The 22169-nt window shown below is 44.6% G+C and overlaps 1 protein-coding gene across 1 annotated transcript in view; it reads left to right on the top strand.

Moving 5' to 3' along the window:
- The first annotated feature begins 493 nt into the window (after positions 1-493).
- The window catches only part of Vat1l (vesicle amine transport 1 like), a 147654-nt gene continuing 125978 nt past the window's right edge, over positions 494-22169 (top strand). Inside the window, exon 1 of the mRNA XM_041650853.1 lies at positions 494-847. Coding sequence (XP_041506787.1) covers positions 621-847 — 227 coding nt within the window. The 5' untranslated portion in view covers positions 494-620. The remainder of the gene's footprint in view (positions 848-22169) is intronic.

The following is a 22169-nucleotide window of genomic DNA, read 5'->3' as shown; positions in this document are numbered from 1 at the left end:
CGCATGACACGGGGTCCAGATGGAAAAGATTGGTCCTGGCTTTTGAGAGCCCTGGTTGGGATGGATCGCTAACTTCCCGCACCTCCCTGCCGTTCCACTCAAAACCAGCAGATGGTAAACAGCCCGATTTTCCGGCTATCCCGCCTACCGCTGCCTACCCGCGGGAGAGGAGGCAACCTTGTCTCGAGGCAGCATCCTCCAGGCCCAGACATTCTTCTCTGTCCATTTCAAGGCGCCAGAGTCTGTGCCGTATATACCCAAGTATTGAGCCCACTCCAGGGGTTCGGGTGTCCAGGCAGCCGCTCCCGGTGTGTTTTATTCAAGAGTCTTGGGGAAAATCCGTTTTGAAGGTTGCGACCAAGAGCCTGATTTGGGACCCGCACAAAAGCTGGACTTGAGGTTTGGTTTGAAGCAGAAGGAAATGTGAGGGCGGGAGGTGGGGCGCGAGGGCGCGGCTCCTCTGAGGATTACGGCGGAGGCGGTGGACCGCGGCTCCGCTCACAGAGGTTGCAGCCATTGCGCTGAAGAGCATCCCACATTCAACAGGAGGAACCTGAGGGAGAAAAGCCGCGACCCCCCTCCCAGCCGCAGCCTGTGCGCCCCGCGGCTCCTCACGCGCCATGGCCAAGGAAGGCGTAGAGAAGGCGGAGGAGACGGAGCAGATGATCGAGAAGGAGACCAGCAAGGAGCCTGCTGAGGGCTGTGACAGCTCCCACCGCCTCGGGGATGCCCAGGAGATGCGCGCTGTGGTGTTGGCCGGCTTCGGCGGGCTCAACAAGCTGAGGCTCTCCAGAAAGGCCATGCCGGAGCCACAGGACGGCGAGATCAAGATTCGCGTCAAAGCCTGGTCCAGTATCTACGACTTTTTGGGTTTTCTCTCTTTTGCGCGCTGGGAGCTCCGGGAGTGGGTGGGAGAATGTAGGTTGGGGATCCTGCCCAGGTACCCAGTACCCACAGGCAGTGGGCGCCCTCTCTACATCCACACTTGGCTCTCAGTGCTCCCCCACCCCCAGCCCAAGCCAGTGGAGCCTGGGGAGTATCCTCAGAGGATGCCCTTCTCCCCACATCAGATGTACGGTGACAGGAAGGATAGTGACTCCCAGGACTTGAAGTCCTGGAAGATTGCGTTGTACCCCTCTTGCAGGACAACTCAGCTGCAACACTGGGAGGGACGTAAGGGTGGGAATTAATCGTTTGTGTGGTTTAAAAAAAAAAAAAAAAAGCAGTCGCCGTATTTGTACTGTTCCCGGTGTTGGGTTTTTTTTTTTTTTTTTGGAGTTTTACATATGCGATCCCATTTAATACTTCCTGAGACCCAGTAAGTCAGGTACCCAGCTTTAGAGGTGAAAAACCAGAGACTCAGAGGGAATGAGTGACCTGCCAATATCACTCAGCTGCCACTAAGTGACCTGACTGGGACTTGACACTTGATCTCTTTTTTCACCTCTGTGCATCCCGATGGGGCTGAGGACAGTGTGCAGAGCTGCGTGCCCCCACCCCCACCCCTTGTCCGTTTCTTTCCCCAGACTTAAATGAGGAAAGGAACTGAGAAGCAAGAGCCTTAACCAGTCTCTAAGCTAGGTGGAAGGTGAGATCAGGGATGCCGCCGCCGTCTACCAACCCCCACCCCCCAACCCTCCTCCCGACCCATACTGCATCTTCTGCTCCCCACCCCCCCCCACACCCCCCTTCCCGCCCGTGGCTGGGAAAAGCAGACCGTGTTCTTTAGGTACTCCTGAGCTGCTCTCAGTAAGAGCCAACACTCTAAGAGACCCTCTATTCCAGTTCCTCCTGGGGAGATGTGCTTAGACCAGCTGGGATTCCTCATAGTGTGCAAGTGTGAAAGCTTTCACACTTGGGGGCACTACACCACCATGCCCCTGAAATCAAGTGGAGTGGGGTCTTCAGGAACTGCTCACTGCGCTCTGCTTCCTATACTAACCGCGAATCTTACAAGGGCTGTTGGCTGGAATTCCTAAGACCCTGGGGTTCCTACTTCATAGAAACAGCAGCCTACTCAAACCTCCCTAGGGTTTGATCTGGAAACAAGTCCGGGATCTGCCAACTGATCTAAGGGCAAGAAAAAGGCAAAGCCCTCCCTTTGGCCCCTTCACCACCTTGACAGCAGGCAGGCTTTATTTGCCAGATTAGGAGGCAACTGAGCAATGATTAGCTCTTCATACATGAAACTGGTCCTGCTTGGCTTTAAACTCAGTTTGTAGGTTTCTCGGGTGAGGGGAGGAATTCAGGGAAAGAGAAGCTTCCAGACAGTCTGGGGATCTTGTGCAGTTCTTTCCATTAACTCTTGGGAGGCCAAGGTGATTGATCCCAGCAGGCAGAGGCTTTACCTGCCTCTTTCACCAATAAATGAGCAGTATCCAGCAGAGTTGTCACAGTGCGTTTTCTAAGTAAGTGGTGGTGGATGGTAAATGAATTGAGGGGGTAGATTGGAGGAGGGTTGTGGGGGTCATCATTTTTCTTTTATCATTGATGGAAGACCACCTACCTAGTATAGTTAAACCATGTGTGAATAACTCTTCCTTAATGACCTCATCAAAAACATTATGCACCTATGCACACACATTTATACACAAGTGTGTGTGTGTGTGTGTGTGTGTGTGTGTGTGTGTGTGTGTGTGATTTAGGAACTTTCATTCACACTGAAAATTGAGGACTAGGATTCAAAGATATATGAAGAGAGTAACGGTTAGGGCCACAAATTCAAGGAAAGAGCTTTAGCTGCAGTCTGAGTAAGTCTGTGTTCCCCCGCCTTCTGCATTCACTAGCCCTGTGCTCAATACAAGGAAATGCCTGCAGGAGAAGGGACATTTTGAAGTAATCTCGAGATGAAAGCCAGAAGGTGATTTTTAGAGACAGACAGACAAATCTGCTCTTGAATTGAGCCACACACATGTACATATTCACACATGCATGCACATATGCATACACATGCATACACACATGCACGTTTACACATATGTATACAACACACCACACGCAAGCACGTATGCACACACACATGAACACATGTACATTTGCACGCAGGTACACACACACATGAGCGCACACATTCACACAACTACAGAAGCCCTGCTTCTTCAGAAAGCCACACAGACCTGGTCTGGACTTAGACCATAGTATGGCAAAGAGCACCAGATTGATTTTTTTTTTCCTTTCACCAAGCGAGAAGCAGAATTAATCAGTTTGCAAGGCCACCCTGGAATAGCTAGAGGAGATGGCCTGCTGGGCCTGTCATCCTGGGCTGGGCTGGGATTGGCTGGCTAACGAGGCCCATTGATTATAAGTTTCAGCCTTGAGAGCAACATGACTCATTCCATGTTTTTATGAATCAACTGAGGCCTTGTGGCTGAAGGTCCCCCTTTCATCTACTTTCAGTTTTTAATGGAAACCTTTTTGTCATCAAATAGGATGTTCTTTTTAGCTTGGAAACAAAGCACAGCACATCTGAGCTGGTACTATTTAGACCTGGGACAAGGGTTCAAGTTGGTGAGTCCGTAATTATAAAAGTAGATAAAAAAGAACAGGAAAAAAGGCTTGTTTTTATCTCATTTACCCTCTAATTCGCTGATTGGTTGGGCAGGTATTGTTCGTACAGAACAAATTGGGTATTGGGGACATTGGGTGATTTGTCAAAAGTATCACATAAGCAGGAGTCAAGATCTGTGTTTGTGTGTCCTCGGGGCTTCTGCACTTCCCCTTTTATCCTGCTTTTGTGACCCTCAGAAATACCTCAGGAGATGTGATTTGTCTCTCTAGACCATGATATCTACAGCTGTTTCCTTTGTTTAATACATATGGGCCCATTGTTCTTCTTATATGCGACTAAGGAGACATTTTTTGACTACTCCCAGAGCAGTTTTGGGTTTTCTGGAAATTAAAGATGTGTTCAAGTGCAACTTAGAAAGAGCCACTGCTTGTTGCTGTAGCATTGGAAGGACAGAGCGTTCTGCCCTCTAAAAAAAAATGTCAGCTGACGGGAGACTCATTTCACAAATTTTGCATGAAATGGGTATGTAGCAGTAGGTTTAAGTGCCCAAACAGCAAATGAGTGTGTGTATGAGTGTGTGTGTGTGTGTGTGTGTGTGTGTGAGAGAGAGAGAGAGAGAGAGAGAGAGAGAGTCTGTATGTGTGTGAGGAGTGTGTATGAGTATGTGTGAAAGTGTGTGTGTGTGTCTTTTGAAGACAGGTGGACCTGAGTATATGCTTAAGCTTCTACTCCTCCTTCTGTATCCTTGATGAGCTTGTCTCACGTTCTCCAAGCTTCCTAGGGTTCATCTGCAAAACATGGAGGATGCAATGACCCCTGTGGTACCAAGAGGACCAAACCTGAGTTCTAGCTCAGCTCCTTCCTTGCTAACTGGATACCATGGACCAGGCTCCTTGGAACCAGAGACTAGTACAGAGTCTTTTGCAAGCAGTTTTCTGGGGAGGACCTTTCAGGGCAAAGAGGGAAAAGCAAACAGGCCAGGGCAGAGAGGGTTAACAGGCTATGGTCTCCGTTGGATCCCTCTGCAGAGTCGGTTCCTCCCAAGAGTAAGAAACAGGGTAAGCCTTTTGGCCACTGGCTGGGCTGCTAATGGGAGCGTGGGCTCTCTTAAGCAGAGGTTCTCATACAGTGGAGCACAGTTCTCCAGGAAATTATGAATAGCCATGAGGGTTCTAGATGAAGCACAATCTCACTCCTTGGTTGGCATTGCTGATTAGCTACCCTAAACCTAAACAGAGGACTGGTTTGTATAATGGGGATGATTGTGATGCCTCCTTGACTAGTACTGTACTGTAGTTGAAATGAGGTCAAACACACAAGCCCTTTATATATAATCAATGGCTAATGCTTATTGTTTTTGGTTACCCTCACATCTCTACCTATGGAGTCTTATTATTCAAGCTAGAATATTTCTGAAAGTGAAATGATTGACAATTATGCTGGGATAGCAGGGCCAAATTGGAAGGATCCTAGACAAACTAGGGTATGTTGCTCTCCTACCTGATAAGGGTCCGATGACCTATGACCTTGTTGCCATCATGTCTTTTGAAAAGGAGCTGGTAAGGTCTGAGGCTGGTTGAAGGTCTCCAGGTTGAGCTGTAGGAATGTATTTAAGTGGCCATTAACAAGCCTTGTCTAGTTTGTGGCTCAAATTGGCTTGTGGCGGAAAGTCACTAATGGATTGGGGACATTTGTTTTCTCAGAGTGATTTACAGCAAGAAGCCATATGAAACTGTTGGAAGGAGACCAATTGGATGAAAAATGGCTCTGGCTAGTCATGGTCCCATTGGCTGATCTAAAAATGGGCTGAGGGCGGGCCACCCCAGAAGCAAGGCAGCAGATGGGTAGAATTCTAATATGTCATAAGGGCAGGTAGGAGCCAGGGGAGGAATGTGCACTCACTAAACAGTTGTTATGAGCCAGAAATTGAGTTCATATATAGGACAACAAGGTCAATGTCACTGACTCTGTTTTAAGCAAGACTTGTCAGGACTTCAGACTTCCAAGTGGAAAAGAGATATAAAAATTCCAAGTCCATATTGCTCCTGGATTCTTCACCTTTGGGAGCCAGAGAATAGAAAAGCATAATGATAAAGATAGAGAGAGGGATGAGGAAGAGGAAGAGGAGGAGGGGGAGAGAGAGAGAGAGAGAGAGAGAGAGAGAGAGAGAGACAGGCAAATCCATAACATAGTGGGTATAACATAGAAAAAGCACCATGAGTGGTTTTTATCCCTTTGAGACAGAACTAATAAGACTCAAAATTGTATACTGTCTGCCCCCAGATGGTCTTTGTATCTGTCCCATTTCCATTTCCTCTATGCTTCTGAGGTACAAGATACCTTGAGGATAAAGTTACTGGTTGGTACCGCTGATAGAGACCACTCATGCTGATTAATCCTTAGAACCACTCATGAGAGTGGAGTTCTTTCCTTTGCTTCCTCTGACAAATTGGCCACATTGCAAACACTGACAGCTGGAAGACATGATGTCCTAAATCGGTATAGCACTAACCTGTCACTAGTGAGGTTGGTGGGATGAAATACTGTCAATGACATGCTCTGAGTTTGTGCGAGTAAGCAAATGGAGTCCGTGAGGTTCAATGACACAGCTGTTTGTAAAACCGAGAAATTATGCTTAGAGAACTCAAGTGCCCAACTCGGAAGGTGCTCTGACATGGAGACTGGGCTACAGAGTTCTGAATCACGCTGTGTTGAGTGAAGATAGCAGGGTTTGACATGGAAAGGGTGATGCTGTGCTGAGTCATAGTTAAGTCTCCTTTGGTAATGAGCAGACACAGCTTGCTAGCTCAGGGGTCATTCTCAACCACTGAAGTTTGTGTTTGTTCATTACCTATATCCTTGCTAATGAGGACTAGGGACAGTGACGGTTCCTGTTCACCCAATAACAGAATGGAAATTCGATGGTCAGTTTGTTTTGTTCTGTCTGGAGACAAGGTTTCACTAAGCATCCCAGGCTAGCCAGGAACTTGCAATCTTCCTGCTTCAACCTTCCAAAGTTTAAATATGTATGATCATACCTAGCGTAGACATCTCTGCCTCCCAGCAACCTGAATAGGTAGGAACACAAAACTGTCATTTATCTTTTCTCATTGCTGTGACCAATGCCTGACAAAAGCAGTTTAAAGGAAGAAAGGTTTGTCTTGTTTCAGAGTTTGGAAAAATAGTCCTTCACGGCAAGGAAGGCATGCACACCGACTAGAGAGGCTCAGTTCATGGTGGTGTGAGCTTGCAGCTACTCACGTGGTGTGGATCAGGAAGCAGGGAGTTTAGAAATGAGGTTATAGTCCTGAAAATCCTACCTTCCATGACCCACCTCCACCAGCCATGTGCAGACCCCAAAGGTTCCACAACCTCCCAAAATAGCCCCACTAGTGGGACACTACATATTAAAACACATGAGCCTATGGGAGACATTTAAGATTTAACTTATAACACAGTAGCTCATCTAGCACATGTTTAGCCCCATTATTTTAAGTCATTGTTTATAGGGAACCATCTTGTCCCTTTGAGACTGTTTTGATCTCAACTCAATAGGGACACTAGGCTGTTCCTTTATCCTTCCCTTCTCTCTCTCTCTCTCTCTCCCACATATATTCCTCTCTCCTTCCTCATTTTTCTATTATGATTAAAAAAAACAGCAATGGTCATCATAGCATAGCCCAATAACAGAAGTAATAACTGAAAAAATTTGCAGTGGATGGTGAACAAGATTGAGAAATTAAGATCTATAGTAATCTTTTATGTCAAATAGGATTCATCCAACTGGAAATAGTTTCACTAAAATAAAAATGAAGTAAATTGCAATTAGCCTGACAATGCTATTTAGAATGTTGTAACTTGCTAACATCACCAATGCTGTCATAACTGTGATTATGTTTTGGTAGCAAGTATATCTAAATTCTCTGGGAGTCAAAGTTATGGAATTAAAAATAGTTTGGGAGCAAGACAAAGTACCTGAAGAAGAGCTGGAAGAGAGGCCAATGAGTGCACTCAGAACGAGCTTGTTCTGAACTATGGATGTGAAAGAGCACTTGGATAGCATTCATAAGGCTCTGTTTAAAAGATGAATTATCAATCCGTTCATTCACCTTTTAGAAAGTACATCTGGAGGTGGTTGGTCAATGCTCTTTGGTATGAAAGCAAGTATAAAGATAAGCAACACAAGGTACCTGGGCTTTGGTTACAGGCAACCACAAGTTAGTATTTTGCTTTGCTTTTTGTTGGTCACATGTATTTAGGCATGAACTTGGTGCTTGCTTTACATACAAAATGAAGGTGAAAGCTTGCAACATCTGACTTATGGTAGCTTCCCATAGACAGCAGACTAATCAGAAACCAAAAGTATTTCATGATGGCATGGGCAATGATGATTGACAGTTGTGCCCACCATGCCCCCCTCCCCACTTGCAGCATCCTTTGGGGATCAAAGTTCATTAGACACATCATCTTTGGATTCCATCCCCACTCTGGAAGGATGGTAGCACAGGAATTAAAAACCATATTTTCCAGGAGAGGATACTGGGACTCAGAAGTTAGGTGGAAATACTGAGAAATTCTCGTGGATAATAGGTGTTCAATAAAGGTCAATTTTCTTTCCTGAGTTTCTCACATTTGAATTGGGGTCTCCTGGTTTTGATTCTCATTGGCAGCAAGGAGCAGGAAACTGACTTTTGATCCTTATTCCTAGAGTTGGAAATAGACTTGGCTTGTTCTATGAGTACCATCACACCAGCCATCCATGGGTAGTGGTAAGAATTCTCTGACAGTTGAGTATGCATGGACAATCCATCTTTAGAAGTGTGGTTCACTGTAATTCAAAGGATTTCAAATCCCATGACCTTTGGGTGCATCAATGGCACCCAATGCTAACAACAAAGCTCATCCAGGCACAGAGAACCTGTACCCCCAATTTCCTAGCACTTCTCTTTACTAAAATGAATCCTTTTGACATCTTGGCATTTGTCGTAGAAGAAAAAGTTTAATTAGAAGCCAGAAGAGACTCTTCATAGGAAAGGGCAGCAGGCATGTAATCTCAAATTAGTTCCTCTGTGTGTGATCTCATACAGGAAATGGTTGGAGTCATGGCATCGAGATGAGTGAGTTTTGTGTTTGAAGGCTCGGGAGACAGCATCAATGCTCCCATGAAAGGCTCTGCTTCATCTCTGAATGTGATATTGTCTTCATAAGAGCATGCAGTCTGCCTCTGCTTTTAATCTTCTTCTGCCAGTGACCCCTGACGCTTCATATAGTTTCATCCTCAGCACTGTCTGGGAGCAGGGCAAGCCAAATAGCACTTTCCCCAACAAAACCCCATTAGCAAGCTGAGGCACTGGGCCTTGTTACTCTCAACTTTCTAATTGAGTGTGGTCCCCAGAGCTCAATGCAAGATAATTATCCCTTATTTGGGGAAGCACAATGATTCATATCTTAGAATGTCACTGCGTGCGAGCCTTTGGTTATAAATACGCTATATTTGAAGTGAAGTGGGCGTGGATGTAAGCCCTGCTTCCAATCACCTTAGAAACTTGTATTAACTATGGGATGATGGTGGACTTCTTTGAAGCCTCAATTTGTTCATATATAATATTTGTATAACAGTAACAATGGGGGACCATTTTTTTTGTGTAAGGATAAAAATAGACAGTGGCAGCTTTGGGGATCATTCAGTTGGTAATGTGCTGGCAAGCCCAAGTCCAAGGACCTGAATTCAGCCCCCAGCTTCCACATAAAAAGCTGGGTGTGTTGGTGCACACTTGCAAGCTCAGCACTTATGAGGAAGAGATGCATAGATCCTCAAGTCTCGATGGCCAGCCACTGGAGCTTACTCATCAAGCCTAAAGTCTTAGTGAGAGACTCTGTCTCAAACAACAAAACAGCAAAGTAACGCAAAACGAAGTGCACAACACCCAGAAAATGTTACCCAAGATTGACTTCTGGTTTCCATACACAGAAGCATGGTGTGGATATCTACCCACACCCATAATATACCCACACATATACACATAGGTAGTGCACCTAAAGTACCTAGCAGTGATATTGGTGTATGCAATATTTGTTGATTTAATGATTCTCTGAGATACATTTATGTGTCCCAAAGACATTATTAGTGTGGGGGAGATGCAAAAAAAAATACATTAGAAAGTCCCCCAGTAATCCATAAAACTCTGTGTGTAGTGATAGAGATAGAACCTGGGACCTCGTGCATGCACAACAAATGAAAGCTTAGTCATGATGGAGCTTATTCCCCAGACCCTCATAAGGTTTTCTGGATGGAGCCCACCATTCAGACACTAAGTGTCTCCCCCAAAGGTTACAATATCCTAACATCAAGAGTATCCCAGGCAAGAGGCACCAAGAGTAATTCCTGAAGGAAGAGCGAAGTGAAACCCAGATATATCGTGTTCCTACTGCGTGCCTGGGCCTGAGTCAAGCTTAGGAACCTTCAGAGGGAAGAGCAGCCTGTTCCTCCCTGACCTGTGTCTTTGTGACTTGTTTGTGCTGACCATTGTGGTGGGCCTTTGCTCTTCTCAGCTCTGCTCTCTTCCTTCTTGTCTTTCCGTACACTCCTTTCACCTGAGCTAGCTCCTACAGTGAGTTTTCATCTTGAGACTGGCAGAGGTGTCAACTTCGAGATTTGGCTGCCTGGTACAGGTTTTAGTAAGCCCCAGGACAACAGAAAAGGCTTTTCTTCTGATTTTCAAGCAGCAAGGAAAGAAGTTGATTGGTCATTGCTTAGCAGCCTCTAAATCTCTCTCTTTCTCCCTCTAGTTCCCAAAGGGATAAAGAACTTAAACTGTATTTACGTCTTGTTCTCTACTACATTGGCCTAGAATAATAAGACTGTATGATTAACAGCTCACTTGGAATGTGTGTGTGAGGGGGGGAGGGAGGGAGGGAGGGAGGGAGGGAGGGAGGGAGGGAGGGAAGGAGGAAGAGCTGGCATTGCAGGCCTGCTTGTGTTCATGCTTATGTGTATGTATTCTTATGTGAATGTATGTGTGGGGGGAAGGGGTAATAGATATTCCAAAATCAATAGAAACCACTGCAGAAGTTATGAACAAGAACCACAAAGGATATGTAAACTTACATGTGCATGTGTGTGTGTACAACTAATTTTAAAAAGAGGTTGGGGTTGAGATTGCAGGTACATGGCACCATGCCGCACTAGGGCAGACTGTCTACGCAGAAAAGACTGGGGAGATCAGAGAAAGGACTGAAATGGCAACCCTGTTCATTCCATTTTAGGCTCTTAAAATTCTTATTTCAAAGTTATTAAGCAACATAAAATTAAGACTTTCATACCTCTTTGGTAATCTTCGAAATTCTAACACTACCCAATGACCAATTATAGACCAAGTATGGGCTTGGTTAATATAGACATCTAATAAGTATTCACAGGAAATACAAATAAATGATTGACTCTGATGGTAATAAATACAGCTATTGTAACATCTAGTAACACGCTCAAGATAAACGTAGTTTTAAGCTTCCCTCCCTCATCAATAAGAACCTGGGTCTATCTAGCATTTTTCCCAAACAAGAAAGGTCATCTCTCCTAAGACCTGTAGCTGGTGGGTCTTTGAGTAAGGACTGAATGAACCCCCATGGAAATGTTTTCAGGGAGTTTTATTTCTTCTTAACACACCGTGTTACCTTGGAACCCGAAGTTACTTCCCTGCTCTCTAATAACTACCTTCTCTGGGCTGTGACTTCTGAGAATGCTCTGTAATTTTCTCCCTATTGATCTCTGTGTCCACCAAGTACTGGAGACCAGGGTTGTCAAGAGAACCCCGGGGGCTGCCTCTGATAACTGTTATTCTGGGAGCACTTACTCAGGCATCCCTCAATGCCTGTGTATCAAGAACAGAATTTGGAAAGAAATGATATTTCTATGACTCTGCCTCCATCTTTATATGGACACATTAGCCTCCAACCCCCACTCCTCAATCTTCAGACAGTTGGGTGTGTTTCCTATGGGGGATTGTATGGGTTCTCAGAAATGTAGTTCTCCTTTTTTGTCCTTTTAATTATGACCCTTTCCTGTCGCCCTATTTTGTCCCAATTGTCCCTGAAGCATCTAGATCATACATCTATTTGTGTCCAACTCCCACTGTTTGAAAATAATTTAAGAATGCTATCGTCATTTCCTTATCATTCATACATTAGTCATATTATTACTGTATCATTACTAATATCATAAAAGACTCATGGAATCTTTTCTTTGCGACACAGACACTATTCTGAGCATTCTGTAGCGATCTCTATGACAGCAGATGAGAAAACAAGATCAGAGAGGTGAATGAATTTGTTCAGGATCTGAGCTAGGGATGGAGGTCAGGGGTAGAATGCATCCTTAGCACGGGCGAGACTTTGAGCTCGAACCTTCGCACTCCACAATAAATAAATAATAATCACCCAGACAATAAGATAGAGAGCTTATATTTAAGACAGAGTGTGTCTGTCTCCAGCGTCCATTCTATACCTCTTTATGCACCTTTGATTCTCTGACCTGTCATAGGCACGAGCCCCTGGAGTGGGAAAGCAGCTTGATTGGTAGCTAACACAACATCCATACATCATAGCTGTCTTCATTTGAGCCTAGATTCTTGGGCCCATTTCTTCTCCCTCAAGAAAAGGTTAAACCCTTTTGATACACAAAGGGCAGTGCCCCGCCCCATGTAGGTAGTTTGCATCCTGGGATTCGTGTGAACTCTCATGAGTCTCTCTCACTTTCCCTAGCTCTCTCTTTCTTCCCCAAATAGTTACTTATCATCTTTGGTGGGAGAAGAAAAGCAGGCCTTGCCTAGGATCAAAGAGAATTGCTTTTTCATTTATCTCTGCTACCTCTAGTTCAGTCAGCTAATGGAGAGCTATTAAGCCCACCGTTCCTATGATTGGTCTGAGTGATTTTTGTAATTGGATTCTTTTTATCCTCCCAGCAAAACTCACGGAAATTGTTCCGTTTGGGGATTTTGTCATACACTCTGACTCAACCTTCAGGCGGAGATGGAGATGCTTCACGCAGGGGCCGATGCATCCTCCACACTTCCTGATGCAGCTTCAGTTCTGAGGGCCTCCCTGATGTGACCAGAGGAACGATCAGCACCTCTGGGATGCTAGACAATAGCCAGCAAAGGCCATCATCACCTCCTGCCTCCTCCAGGCTGCAAGGTCTGTGCTGTCAGCCAGCCCCTTGGTTCCTTCCTTGCGCCTTTGCTCTTCTTTTCCTAGTCACACTCGTTCCTTTCTTCAGCATAGCTGGGCTCGCTCACTCCTGAATAAAGAGCAAACTTCTTACATCACTGTCGCTGAAAGCTGTGTCAATCCAGCCTTCTCTAGAAAACAAGAAAGCTGGGTCCATTAGAGCAACGGAGAAAGGTCTTGAAAATAGTGTTTTCCTGTTGACGCCCCAAATGCCTCTGCTTTCTTCAGATGATCTCTGCTCTCTTCATACTCTGCTCCCTCACCCTCTTCTTCTTCTTCCTCCACCCCACTTCCCATATGTGTATTTCCACGAGTGTTCATGGATAGAAGACCTTGGTGCAGAGTCTTCCTTTCTTCTTCTCTATCATATACATTCATTCATTCATTTTGAGACAGGCTCTCTTATTGACAAAGAGCTCCCCAATTTAGCAACACTGGCTAGCAAGCAAGCCTCATGCCCCTTCTGTCTGCCTCCCTGGTGCTGGTATTACAATGGTTGCATTGCTCTTCACGGGGTCCTGGAGATCTGAGTTAAGGCACTCACGCTACGTGACAAGTAGTTTACCAACTGAGCCATCCAGATGTTAAACTCTCTTCTTGCTGTCTGGTCTTTCACACATTCCACTTCCCAGGGGTAAACCTTGGCCCTTTCCAAAGCTGTCAGTGCAGAAAGCCTTTGATTTGCTTGGTTCTCCCCCTTCCTGCTACCCCAGTGTACACCCCAGGCTGCATGACAAGCCGAGCTGAGGCATAATTTTATTAACAAAGAGAAGAAAGGAAAGAGGAAAACCAGAAACTCTCAGATGTCTTCCCATTTGTGTCTCCAGTCGGAGAAGCATTGTTTGCAAGCCTTTGATGTATCCCGTGCTGAACATTTTTGAACAACACACTTCTAGAGCCGCTAATTATCCACGGGGAAGGCAGGAACATCATGATTCCGCTACTGTCTCATTTTTAGCATAGTGACACCTAAATATTAATGAAACAACATTTGAAATTCCATTCTTTAGTGCTAGGGTTTGAATCTGAAACGTCCCTCTCTGGCTCTTGTGTTGAACCCTTGGTCCCCAGCTGTGAGCACTCTTTTGGAAGGTTCTGGAAGCTTCAACTGGTGGGACATAGATGGAAAAAGTTGATCTCTTGGACTTTAGGTTGTTAGTCCCCAGTTTCTTGCTTCCTTGCTTCCTGTGTGCCGTGAAGTGAACAGCCTCCTTCTCCACACTCCCACTGCCATGCTAGCCTGTTTCTCCCCTTGCCCAGAATCAATGGAGCAAGAAACTGGAGACTACAGGGTCTTAAATGTTAATCAAAATGAAACATTCTTCTTCCTAAGTCAAGTATTTGGTCACAGCTACCATAGCAGTGACTACTGTATTCAGTCATGATGACCGCATTTTAAGTGTTTGATAGCCACTTGTGTGTCCAGTGGCTACTTTATTGGCTAATCTGTTCCCATCACCCCAGGAAGATAGAGACAACTGTGCTGCCAGTCTTCACCTCTCTCCATTTGTTCGACTGAAGCAATAGTTTTCTTACACATCTTGCCCACCAGCAGCAATGTCTTGGGACATAACTGCCCTATGACAGCAAAAGTGGATTGTTTCTACGTGGGACTCCTTGGGTCCTCTGTGGCTTTATGGAGAAATCAAGCTGGGGTCACTCTGAACCTTTTCCCTCTCCATGGAGAGGTGGGCTAGGGATGAAGGGTTTGAAGAATAGAGGCAAAGAGCCTGCCCATCCCATTCTGTCCTTTGAGATGTACCACTCCCAACGGGATGAGGGAATAGCTACTTTCCCCCTGCTAGCCATGACCCTTGGCTAGCAGCTTCCCATGGAATTGTCACACTGTGTAGTCATTTGCTTGCTGAGCTCTGAACTCCTGGGAAGCCCAGATGTCACTGTCAGTGTTGTAACATCATTGCCTAGCCAACCCCCAAAACACAGAGGTCTGCTGAATATAGATTAGATGAGAATGAATGTTCTGTGCCATCCACTGCTGCCAAGATCCCTCCTGAAGCTCATGTTTTGGTCAGAATAAAACATGGAACATAAAGATGTTAACCTTTTCAGCAACCATCATAGGAATGAATACCATCTGCTGCTCCCAGGGGTTGAGTAGCTAAATAACTGCAAGTCCCCCCCGAATCAAAAACATTAGTCTTGGCATCAAGGGGAGCTTATTTGTGCCACGCTTTGCTGTTTCTGTTGAAAACTGGCTCTGGATATTTACATTCTCAATATGTCTCTTCGGCTATTTTATTACATGGTGAAAATACTACTGAAGTGTGTCTTGAATACTAATTTAGGCAGATGATATGAATATATTTCCTTTCCCAGACACAGTGGCAATAAAGAACTCACACAGCTATAGCCTTTGCTAATAGCATCCACCATCACTGTTCATGTTATAGAGAAAGGGATCTGGGTGGGGCAACAGTCCCATCATTTACTAATAAGAGAATGATAGGCTATGCAAAAATGTCAGATGGATCAGGGAATTCCCTATATATCATAAGGATGTAAAGGCTGTTTACTTAACAATTGTGAATAGAAGGAGTGAGCAGAATTATGTGGAGCCAGACCTCAAGAGGACTACCTACTGTCAAGAGAAATAGGAAGAAAGGGGCTGGGCCATCTAAAACACACTGTTTGCACCTTTTATGGGATGTGGGGCTACTCTTTGGCGTGATTCACTCAGAATGGTTCTGGCTACCCTCACAGAAGATGATGCTATTCGGGTTTCATATACAAGGTGTCCTTGCTTTGCACATAATTTTCCTTCCAAGAGCAGATGATTTTCACAGTCTTGAGATATCAAAACAAGTGTTTAAAAAGCCAAGAAAGAAAAAAATGTGAGTGAGAGTTTTCTGAGATCAGTCAAGGCGTATTTTCCCGGGCATGCTTATGCCATCAACTGGGAGTAACAAACAGGTACCCAAACTTCAGTTCTTAAGAAATGAAATGAATCAAACATTTGCTTCTCTGACCCTATCCGGGTTGGAGTTAACTGCTTTGATGAACATATTATCAGGAAGACAAGACCAGAATAAAGAGCGGCTCATTTTCTCTGCTGTTTTTGCTTGACCAGAGCCTCACATCAGATCTACTTGGTCCTTCTCATTGTTGCTGGAGGCTGTCCTAGATGAGGGGGCCTTTGATACCCATTGGGTGTCAAATTCCACGTGGAATTTGGCGAGGTTTCCCTTGATGCCAAATCCCACAGTATTCTGTGACCTTAGCTTCCTACAGAGTTATAAAAAGCACTTGGATATGATTTAATATGGACTTTTTAAAATAAACATATTTTTATTAATTGTTTTTGTTTTACATACCCATCCCAATTCCCCTTCCCTCTCCTTCTCCAACCACCCTATCTTTTCCCCTATCCACTCCTCAGAGGGGGTAAGGTCTCCCTTGGGGAGTCAAAGAAGTCTGGCATACCAAGTTGAGGCAGAACCAAACCCCTCCCCCATGTATAAAGGCTGACCAAGGTATGCCACCATAGGGAATGAACTCCAAAAAGCCAGTTCATGCACCCAGGATACGTTCTGGTCCCATTGCCGGACCCCCTCAACAGATCAAGCCACATAAGTGTCACCCACATTCAGAAGGCTTAATTTAATCTCATTCAGTTTCCCCAGCTGTCAATCCAGAGTCCTTAATAAGGATTTTTACCCCCAAGAAATATGCAAATACTTTGGTGGTGCTGCAAGCTAAACACTTTCTGTTTTCTTTGTCCTCAGTCTCTGCCCCTTTCTTTGTTCTTTGACCTCTTGAATTCCTCATTTTCCTTTCCTCTTACTACTTTACATCCTTAATTAATGGTGTTATTCAGATTTCATGTTTTACATAATTAGTTATTAGAACATGTAAGCCTTTCTGTCTCAGGGACCACCACACAAAGACACCCTTAAATATTCACAAGTAACAACTGCTCCATGACCATGAGGGGCTAAAAGCCTTAAGCAAGTATTGCACTACAGCTCTTGTGGATTCTACCATGTGTCACCAGAACATTATTTTAGGGCCCCAGTCTTTATTCATCCTGTTTCTGGGAGTAATGACTACTGACAGCTCATAGCCAGCCCATCACCTTCTACAGAATTAATTTCAGGAGAAGGTATCCCCATGTCCAAGATCGATCTCTCTTTCTCTCTCCCTCCCTCTTCCTCTCTCTCCCTCTCTCCCTCCCTTCCTTCCTCCCTCCCTCCATCCATCCCTTCTTCCCTTCCTCCTCTCTCTGCACTCTCAAACTGTGACTACTCAGGACAATCTCTTGTCTTGACTAAGAGCTGCTAAAAGAATAGAAGTGTTCATGGATTCTGAGACCTCTGTATTAGTACATCAGAAATCAACTTCTCCTCTGCCGAAGCCAGCTTTTCCTCAGATGATCCAACCATTGTTCCCTAGAACATTTACTATCAGAATCACACAAATCTCAGTCTTGGAGTCGATTTCCCCATGAACTTGACCCCTGATACCCTCTGTGTGTTATGAGAATGGTGGTGGACGCTGAGGCTCACACTCTGGAGCACTTGTGTGAGAGGTATTCTGTGGCACAAGTACTCATCACCACTGGATCCACACCAGCACCGTGGCCTAACCCCCAAGGAAGTCAAACCACCCTCTCATGTAGAAGGGAGAAAATTAAAGCAAAGGTGTTAAATATACCTTTGGTGATGGCAGAGAGTCTCGGAAACACTTCTTTGATAAAATCTTTCGGGCATCTGTGTTTTGACTTCTATCTAGATTCTCTCTCAGCACACCCCTGGTGGTCACGTGAATGTGCTGCCTCTATGCAGCACAGAGGTCCTCATCACACTCAGTGAGCTTTTAGGAGTTTGGTCCTATGTGTTTATTCTAAGCTTCCAAGACCGAGAATACCGCTTGGTGAACATCAGGTGCTCCACATGCCGGACACGGAGGTCCAGTCTTTGTAGTTAAGAATGCTGGGAGATCTCTTCCAAATGAAGGAAGTATGGAGATTCTGGGTTCATATCACTCACATCTTGACATTGTGAACTTCAACAGGCCCTCATTTTGTTCTTTATAAAATTGGGATAATATCATTGTCCCTAAGCATTATTTATGGGTGTTGTAGAAAGTAAATGAAATCATATGTATAAACCACTTAGTCTTGGATGCAGTAAGTGTCTCATAAATGTTATCTAGCATAATCACTGGCCATTGTTGGGGGAGGTTACTTATTCATTTCCCGGCTGCCCAGACTCCCAAAATAATTACATAGGAATCTGTATTAATTGCAATACTCTTTGGCCAATAGCTTAAGCGTATTTCTGGATAACTCTTATATCTTAAAATAACCCATTTCTTTTAATCTGTGAAGCCACATGGCTAGATAGGTCCACTGTTTTGTTTTGCTTTTGTAGCCATGGAAAATTAAAACCTTAAGTACCGTGACGCTGAGGTCAACAATCTTCACTCCTTGGCTTTTGTTTCCGTATTTCTAAGATCATTGCTTTGTCTGAAAAAATAATGCTTCGGCGGGTGGTGGATGATGGGGCTTGTTAGTTTGTAGGTTTGGGTTTTATGAAACCACACGGGGAATTCAAGGAAAGCAATTCCAGTAGAAAGATGTGTGAAAAACAAGAAATTTAGAGAGGAGGAGGCATGATGGGGCACCAAATTGTTCTCTTCGGAATATTTCCACTTACTGACTTTTAGGGAGCAACCATTTTGTTGGAATAATTTATTTGCCCGTATTAAAAGTGTTCCCTGGGGCTGAAGAGATGACCCTGTAGTTAAGAGCATTGGCTGCTCTTCTCGGAGATCCAGGTTCAGTCCCCAGCACTCACATGGTAGCTCACAGCCATCTGTAACTATAGTTCCAGGGGATTCAGTACCCTCTTCTGGCTTCCGTGGATACCAGAAATTCACAAGAAGATGGCTTAGTGTTAAGATTGCACACTGCTCTTGTGGAGGACCTACGTTCAGTTCCTAGAACACACATTAGGTGGCTCGCAGATGCCTGTAACTTCAAGTTCATGGGTTTCCCATGCCTCTAGTCTCCTCAGGTGCCTGCTTCATATACACATATGCAGAGGCAGACACAAACACACACAAATCATTAAGAATAATTTTTTTTTCTTCAAAAAGAAGAGTTTCTGCTTGGATTATGAATGGCCACGCTTCCAGTATTGGACTTTCTTTTGGCACACTGAGCTGCTGACAAGTGGGAAGGGGTAAGGAGTTATACATGCTGCCCTCGGGCTTGCCAATTCCCCCAGCGTGATTGCTGGAGAAGTTTTCATGGAAAGGCAGCCTACTCAGGAGGTTGGGGAGATGGCTCAGATGATAAGAACACTTGTTCTACAAGCTTGAGAACTTGAGTTCAAATTCCGTGGTGCCCATGGAAGCCAGATGTGGCATCATACATGACTGTGACCTCAGCACTGAGGGAGGCAGAAACAGGAGCATCACTGGGGCTTGCTGGCTGCCAGCATAGTTTCGAATTCAGTGAAAAGACTGTCTCAAGGGTATAAACTGGATCATGATAGAGGTGGCCACCCAATGTCCTCTGGCCTCTATAAAGGCTCAAGTTTATATTATGCTTGAAGTCAAATCCTTTCATGTTTTTTAAAGCTAATACTGGCTTAATCTTTGTGTCTCTGGTTTCCTCACTTGGAAATAGGTACCACAGTTCATTGCTCATGGGAGTATTGTTGAGTTTAAAATAATCAAACAAAATCCTCAGTACAGTCCCTACCACAAATCAAACTCCTAACAAACTCAAGCTATCTCTGTTTCAAGAAGATGCAGAAGATGCCATGGATACATGTAGTCCACTGGCAATAGGTCAGGTCTCCTGTACCGAAACAGACCCTGAAGTGCTTGTCTCCCGGGAACAGGGGCATTCCCCATGCCCTGATGGAATCACCGAGTATCTTAGTGTGGAAACAGTAAATCTTAACTCTTCTCACTGAGAATTCAGTAGCACGGATCTCAGCTCATAGCCACTAGGTCCACTTCATGCTGAAGGCGATTGAAGACAGCCTTCTTGAGCGGTGTAATGGGCATCTAACATGAAGCCTTCTCCAGGGTGGCTGTGGTTTCAAAATGGCTGAGTGGTTGTTTTCTGGCATTTTGCTATCTGGGTTTCAGAAAACCATAAGTTATCACACAAAGGGAGACAGTGAGCTGAACTGTGCGTGGGTGAGGTGGAGTGCTGGATTCGAGACACAGAAATTCTTTTTATTTTTCTACCGTGACTTAGAACAATGGACCTTTTCACATAAGCGAGGTTTGTATGTAGTTGATGTTGTCCCATGTAAGCTCTGGAATGGTTTCTTTGTCCAACACACCCCCTATTTTATTTTAAAAAGAGGTGTGAGGCTTCCTCAAATGTTCGTACTTCTTGCCTTCTTAACTGAAAATATGCACTGTAAGCCTGATGTTTCTTGAATACATTCTATGAAGCCGATACCGTGTTTCAGGGCTTCACAATTCATTAATTTTCACAACAAGCCTGTGGGTGCTGCCTAACCCTTGCCTTCAGATGGGGAAACTGAGGGCAGAGAAGCCAAGTTATTTATTCATATAGTTAGAAGTGGTGGAGTTGAGCTTTGACCTCCATATCCCCAGATCTTTAAGAAACAGGACTTATTGTTGGAAAACAATTTGACTAAGAAATGACAGAAATGATTATTTAAAAACATCAAAGTAGAACTCCTGGAAATCTGAGCATCCATTTCAAGTATTCTCATACTTCTGGTGTTGGAAAAAGGTGCTTTCGACCTGCAGTGCAAGCATTCACATATCCATGCCTAGTCCTTCTGTTTAGCAGGCGTTCTTGGAGCACTTTCTTTATGGTGCGACTGTAGGACCATTGCATGCTAGGAACTATAGAAATTAAGGAGTATCATAAGGCTCACAGTCGTCTTCCAAAGGGCTCCTTACAAGAGATCCATCACCTGAAGCAAGTTGGGGACCTCTCTTCACTCACAAATCAGGAGGATCCTGAGAAAATGTCGACTCTTAAACCCATCCTTCAAGGAAATCATCCTCTTTGCCTTCCTCCATCCTGTAAGGATGAGACTAATGAGTGAGAGCAGGGGACACCAATCAAGTTAGAGTCAAAGAGGCCTCTGTGTTCAAAATCAGTCAAGCTTTCTTGCTTGGGCCGTTGCTAGTGGACCTTGGGTTAGATGGAATCATTTCTTTTAAATGGTAGCTAATGAAAATGAGAAGCTTATAAAGACTGCATCTCTTGATAAAAGGCGTGTTTTCAATGAGATGTGTTCCTCTGTGCAGTCAGCAAATGAAGTTAAATGCATCTCTAGATTGAAGCCAACGTACACAAAGCCATTGGGTACATTGATGGCATCAGTGAAATTGCGCATATGATTTCCTGTGGCTTAGATGTAAGTTTCATGACTGTCTCATTTTTAAAGTAATAAGCTAACAGAAAACACTCTAACTTCTTGTGCTGGCTGGTTTTGTGTGTCAACTTGATGCAAGCTAGAGTCATCAGAGGAAGGAGCTTCAGCTGAGGAAATGCCTTTTTCAGATCCAGCTATAAGACATTTTCTCATTTAGTGATCAATGGGGGAGGGCATAGCCCATGGTGGGTGGTGCCATCCTGGGCTGTTGGTCCTGGGTTCTATAAGAATGCAGGCTGAGCAAGTCAGGGGAAGCAAACCAGTAAGTAACACCCCTCCATGGCCTCTTCATCAGTTCCTGTCTCCAGAATCCTGACCTGCTTGGGTTCCTGACCTGACTTCCTTCAGTGATAAAGAGCAATGCTGAAGTGTCAGCCAAATAAACTCTTTCCTCTCCAACTTGTTTTTTTGGTCATGATGTTTTGTCACAGCAATAGAAACCCTAACTAAGACACTTCTCTCATCCAGACTGGACTTAGATTCTGTATTCTCACACCACTGGGGCCATCCTTTGATAGCCCTTCTCTGAGCCACATTCCTCCCATAAGAACTAATGCAGTCTCTTGATATGTCCCATTCACTATTACTGGTGCTGCTTGGGCACAGTGCTGGCATAAATATATGTGATGATCGAGGAGAGGTGGTTGGTTGTCTTGAACCCTTTTAAATCAGGTCTCTTTTCTCTTTCTGTCTCATAGATCGACCAGTAGGCATTGTGTCTGGCTTCTTTCCATTTGTCTGTTCATAACCACGCCCTAGTATATTTGTTCCCTTGGATTACGTGCTAGAAAGTCTAGTGATCAATCTAGTCACTCTGTGTTTTCGGGATAAGCGCAAACAGACTCTGAGGGAGGATAAGGGGCCAAATTAGTACGTGAACTGCAGCGATCTTCAGTGCCGGGAAAGAATTACTTATCCGCATAGAGATAATTGAATTTTGTTTTATTGCTGATATCTAGCTAAGTGGCATTACTATCAGGGACACTTTGGCAAGAAGGAAATTTTTTTTACAAAAGGAAGGAGAGGAAAAGAGGGAG

This window comes from Microtus oregoni, unplaced genomic scaffold (assembly GCF_018167655.1).
Source record: "Microtus oregoni isolate MIOR12 unplaced genomic scaffold, Mior012 000004F_ref0000308, whole genome shotgun sequence".
NCBI classification, from domain to species: Eukaryota; Metazoa; Chordata; class Mammalia; order Rodentia; family Cricetidae; genus Microtus; species Microtus oregoni.
Note: the sequence above shows the minus strand (reverse complement) of the source record. Positions and strands in the feature narration are given on the sequence as shown.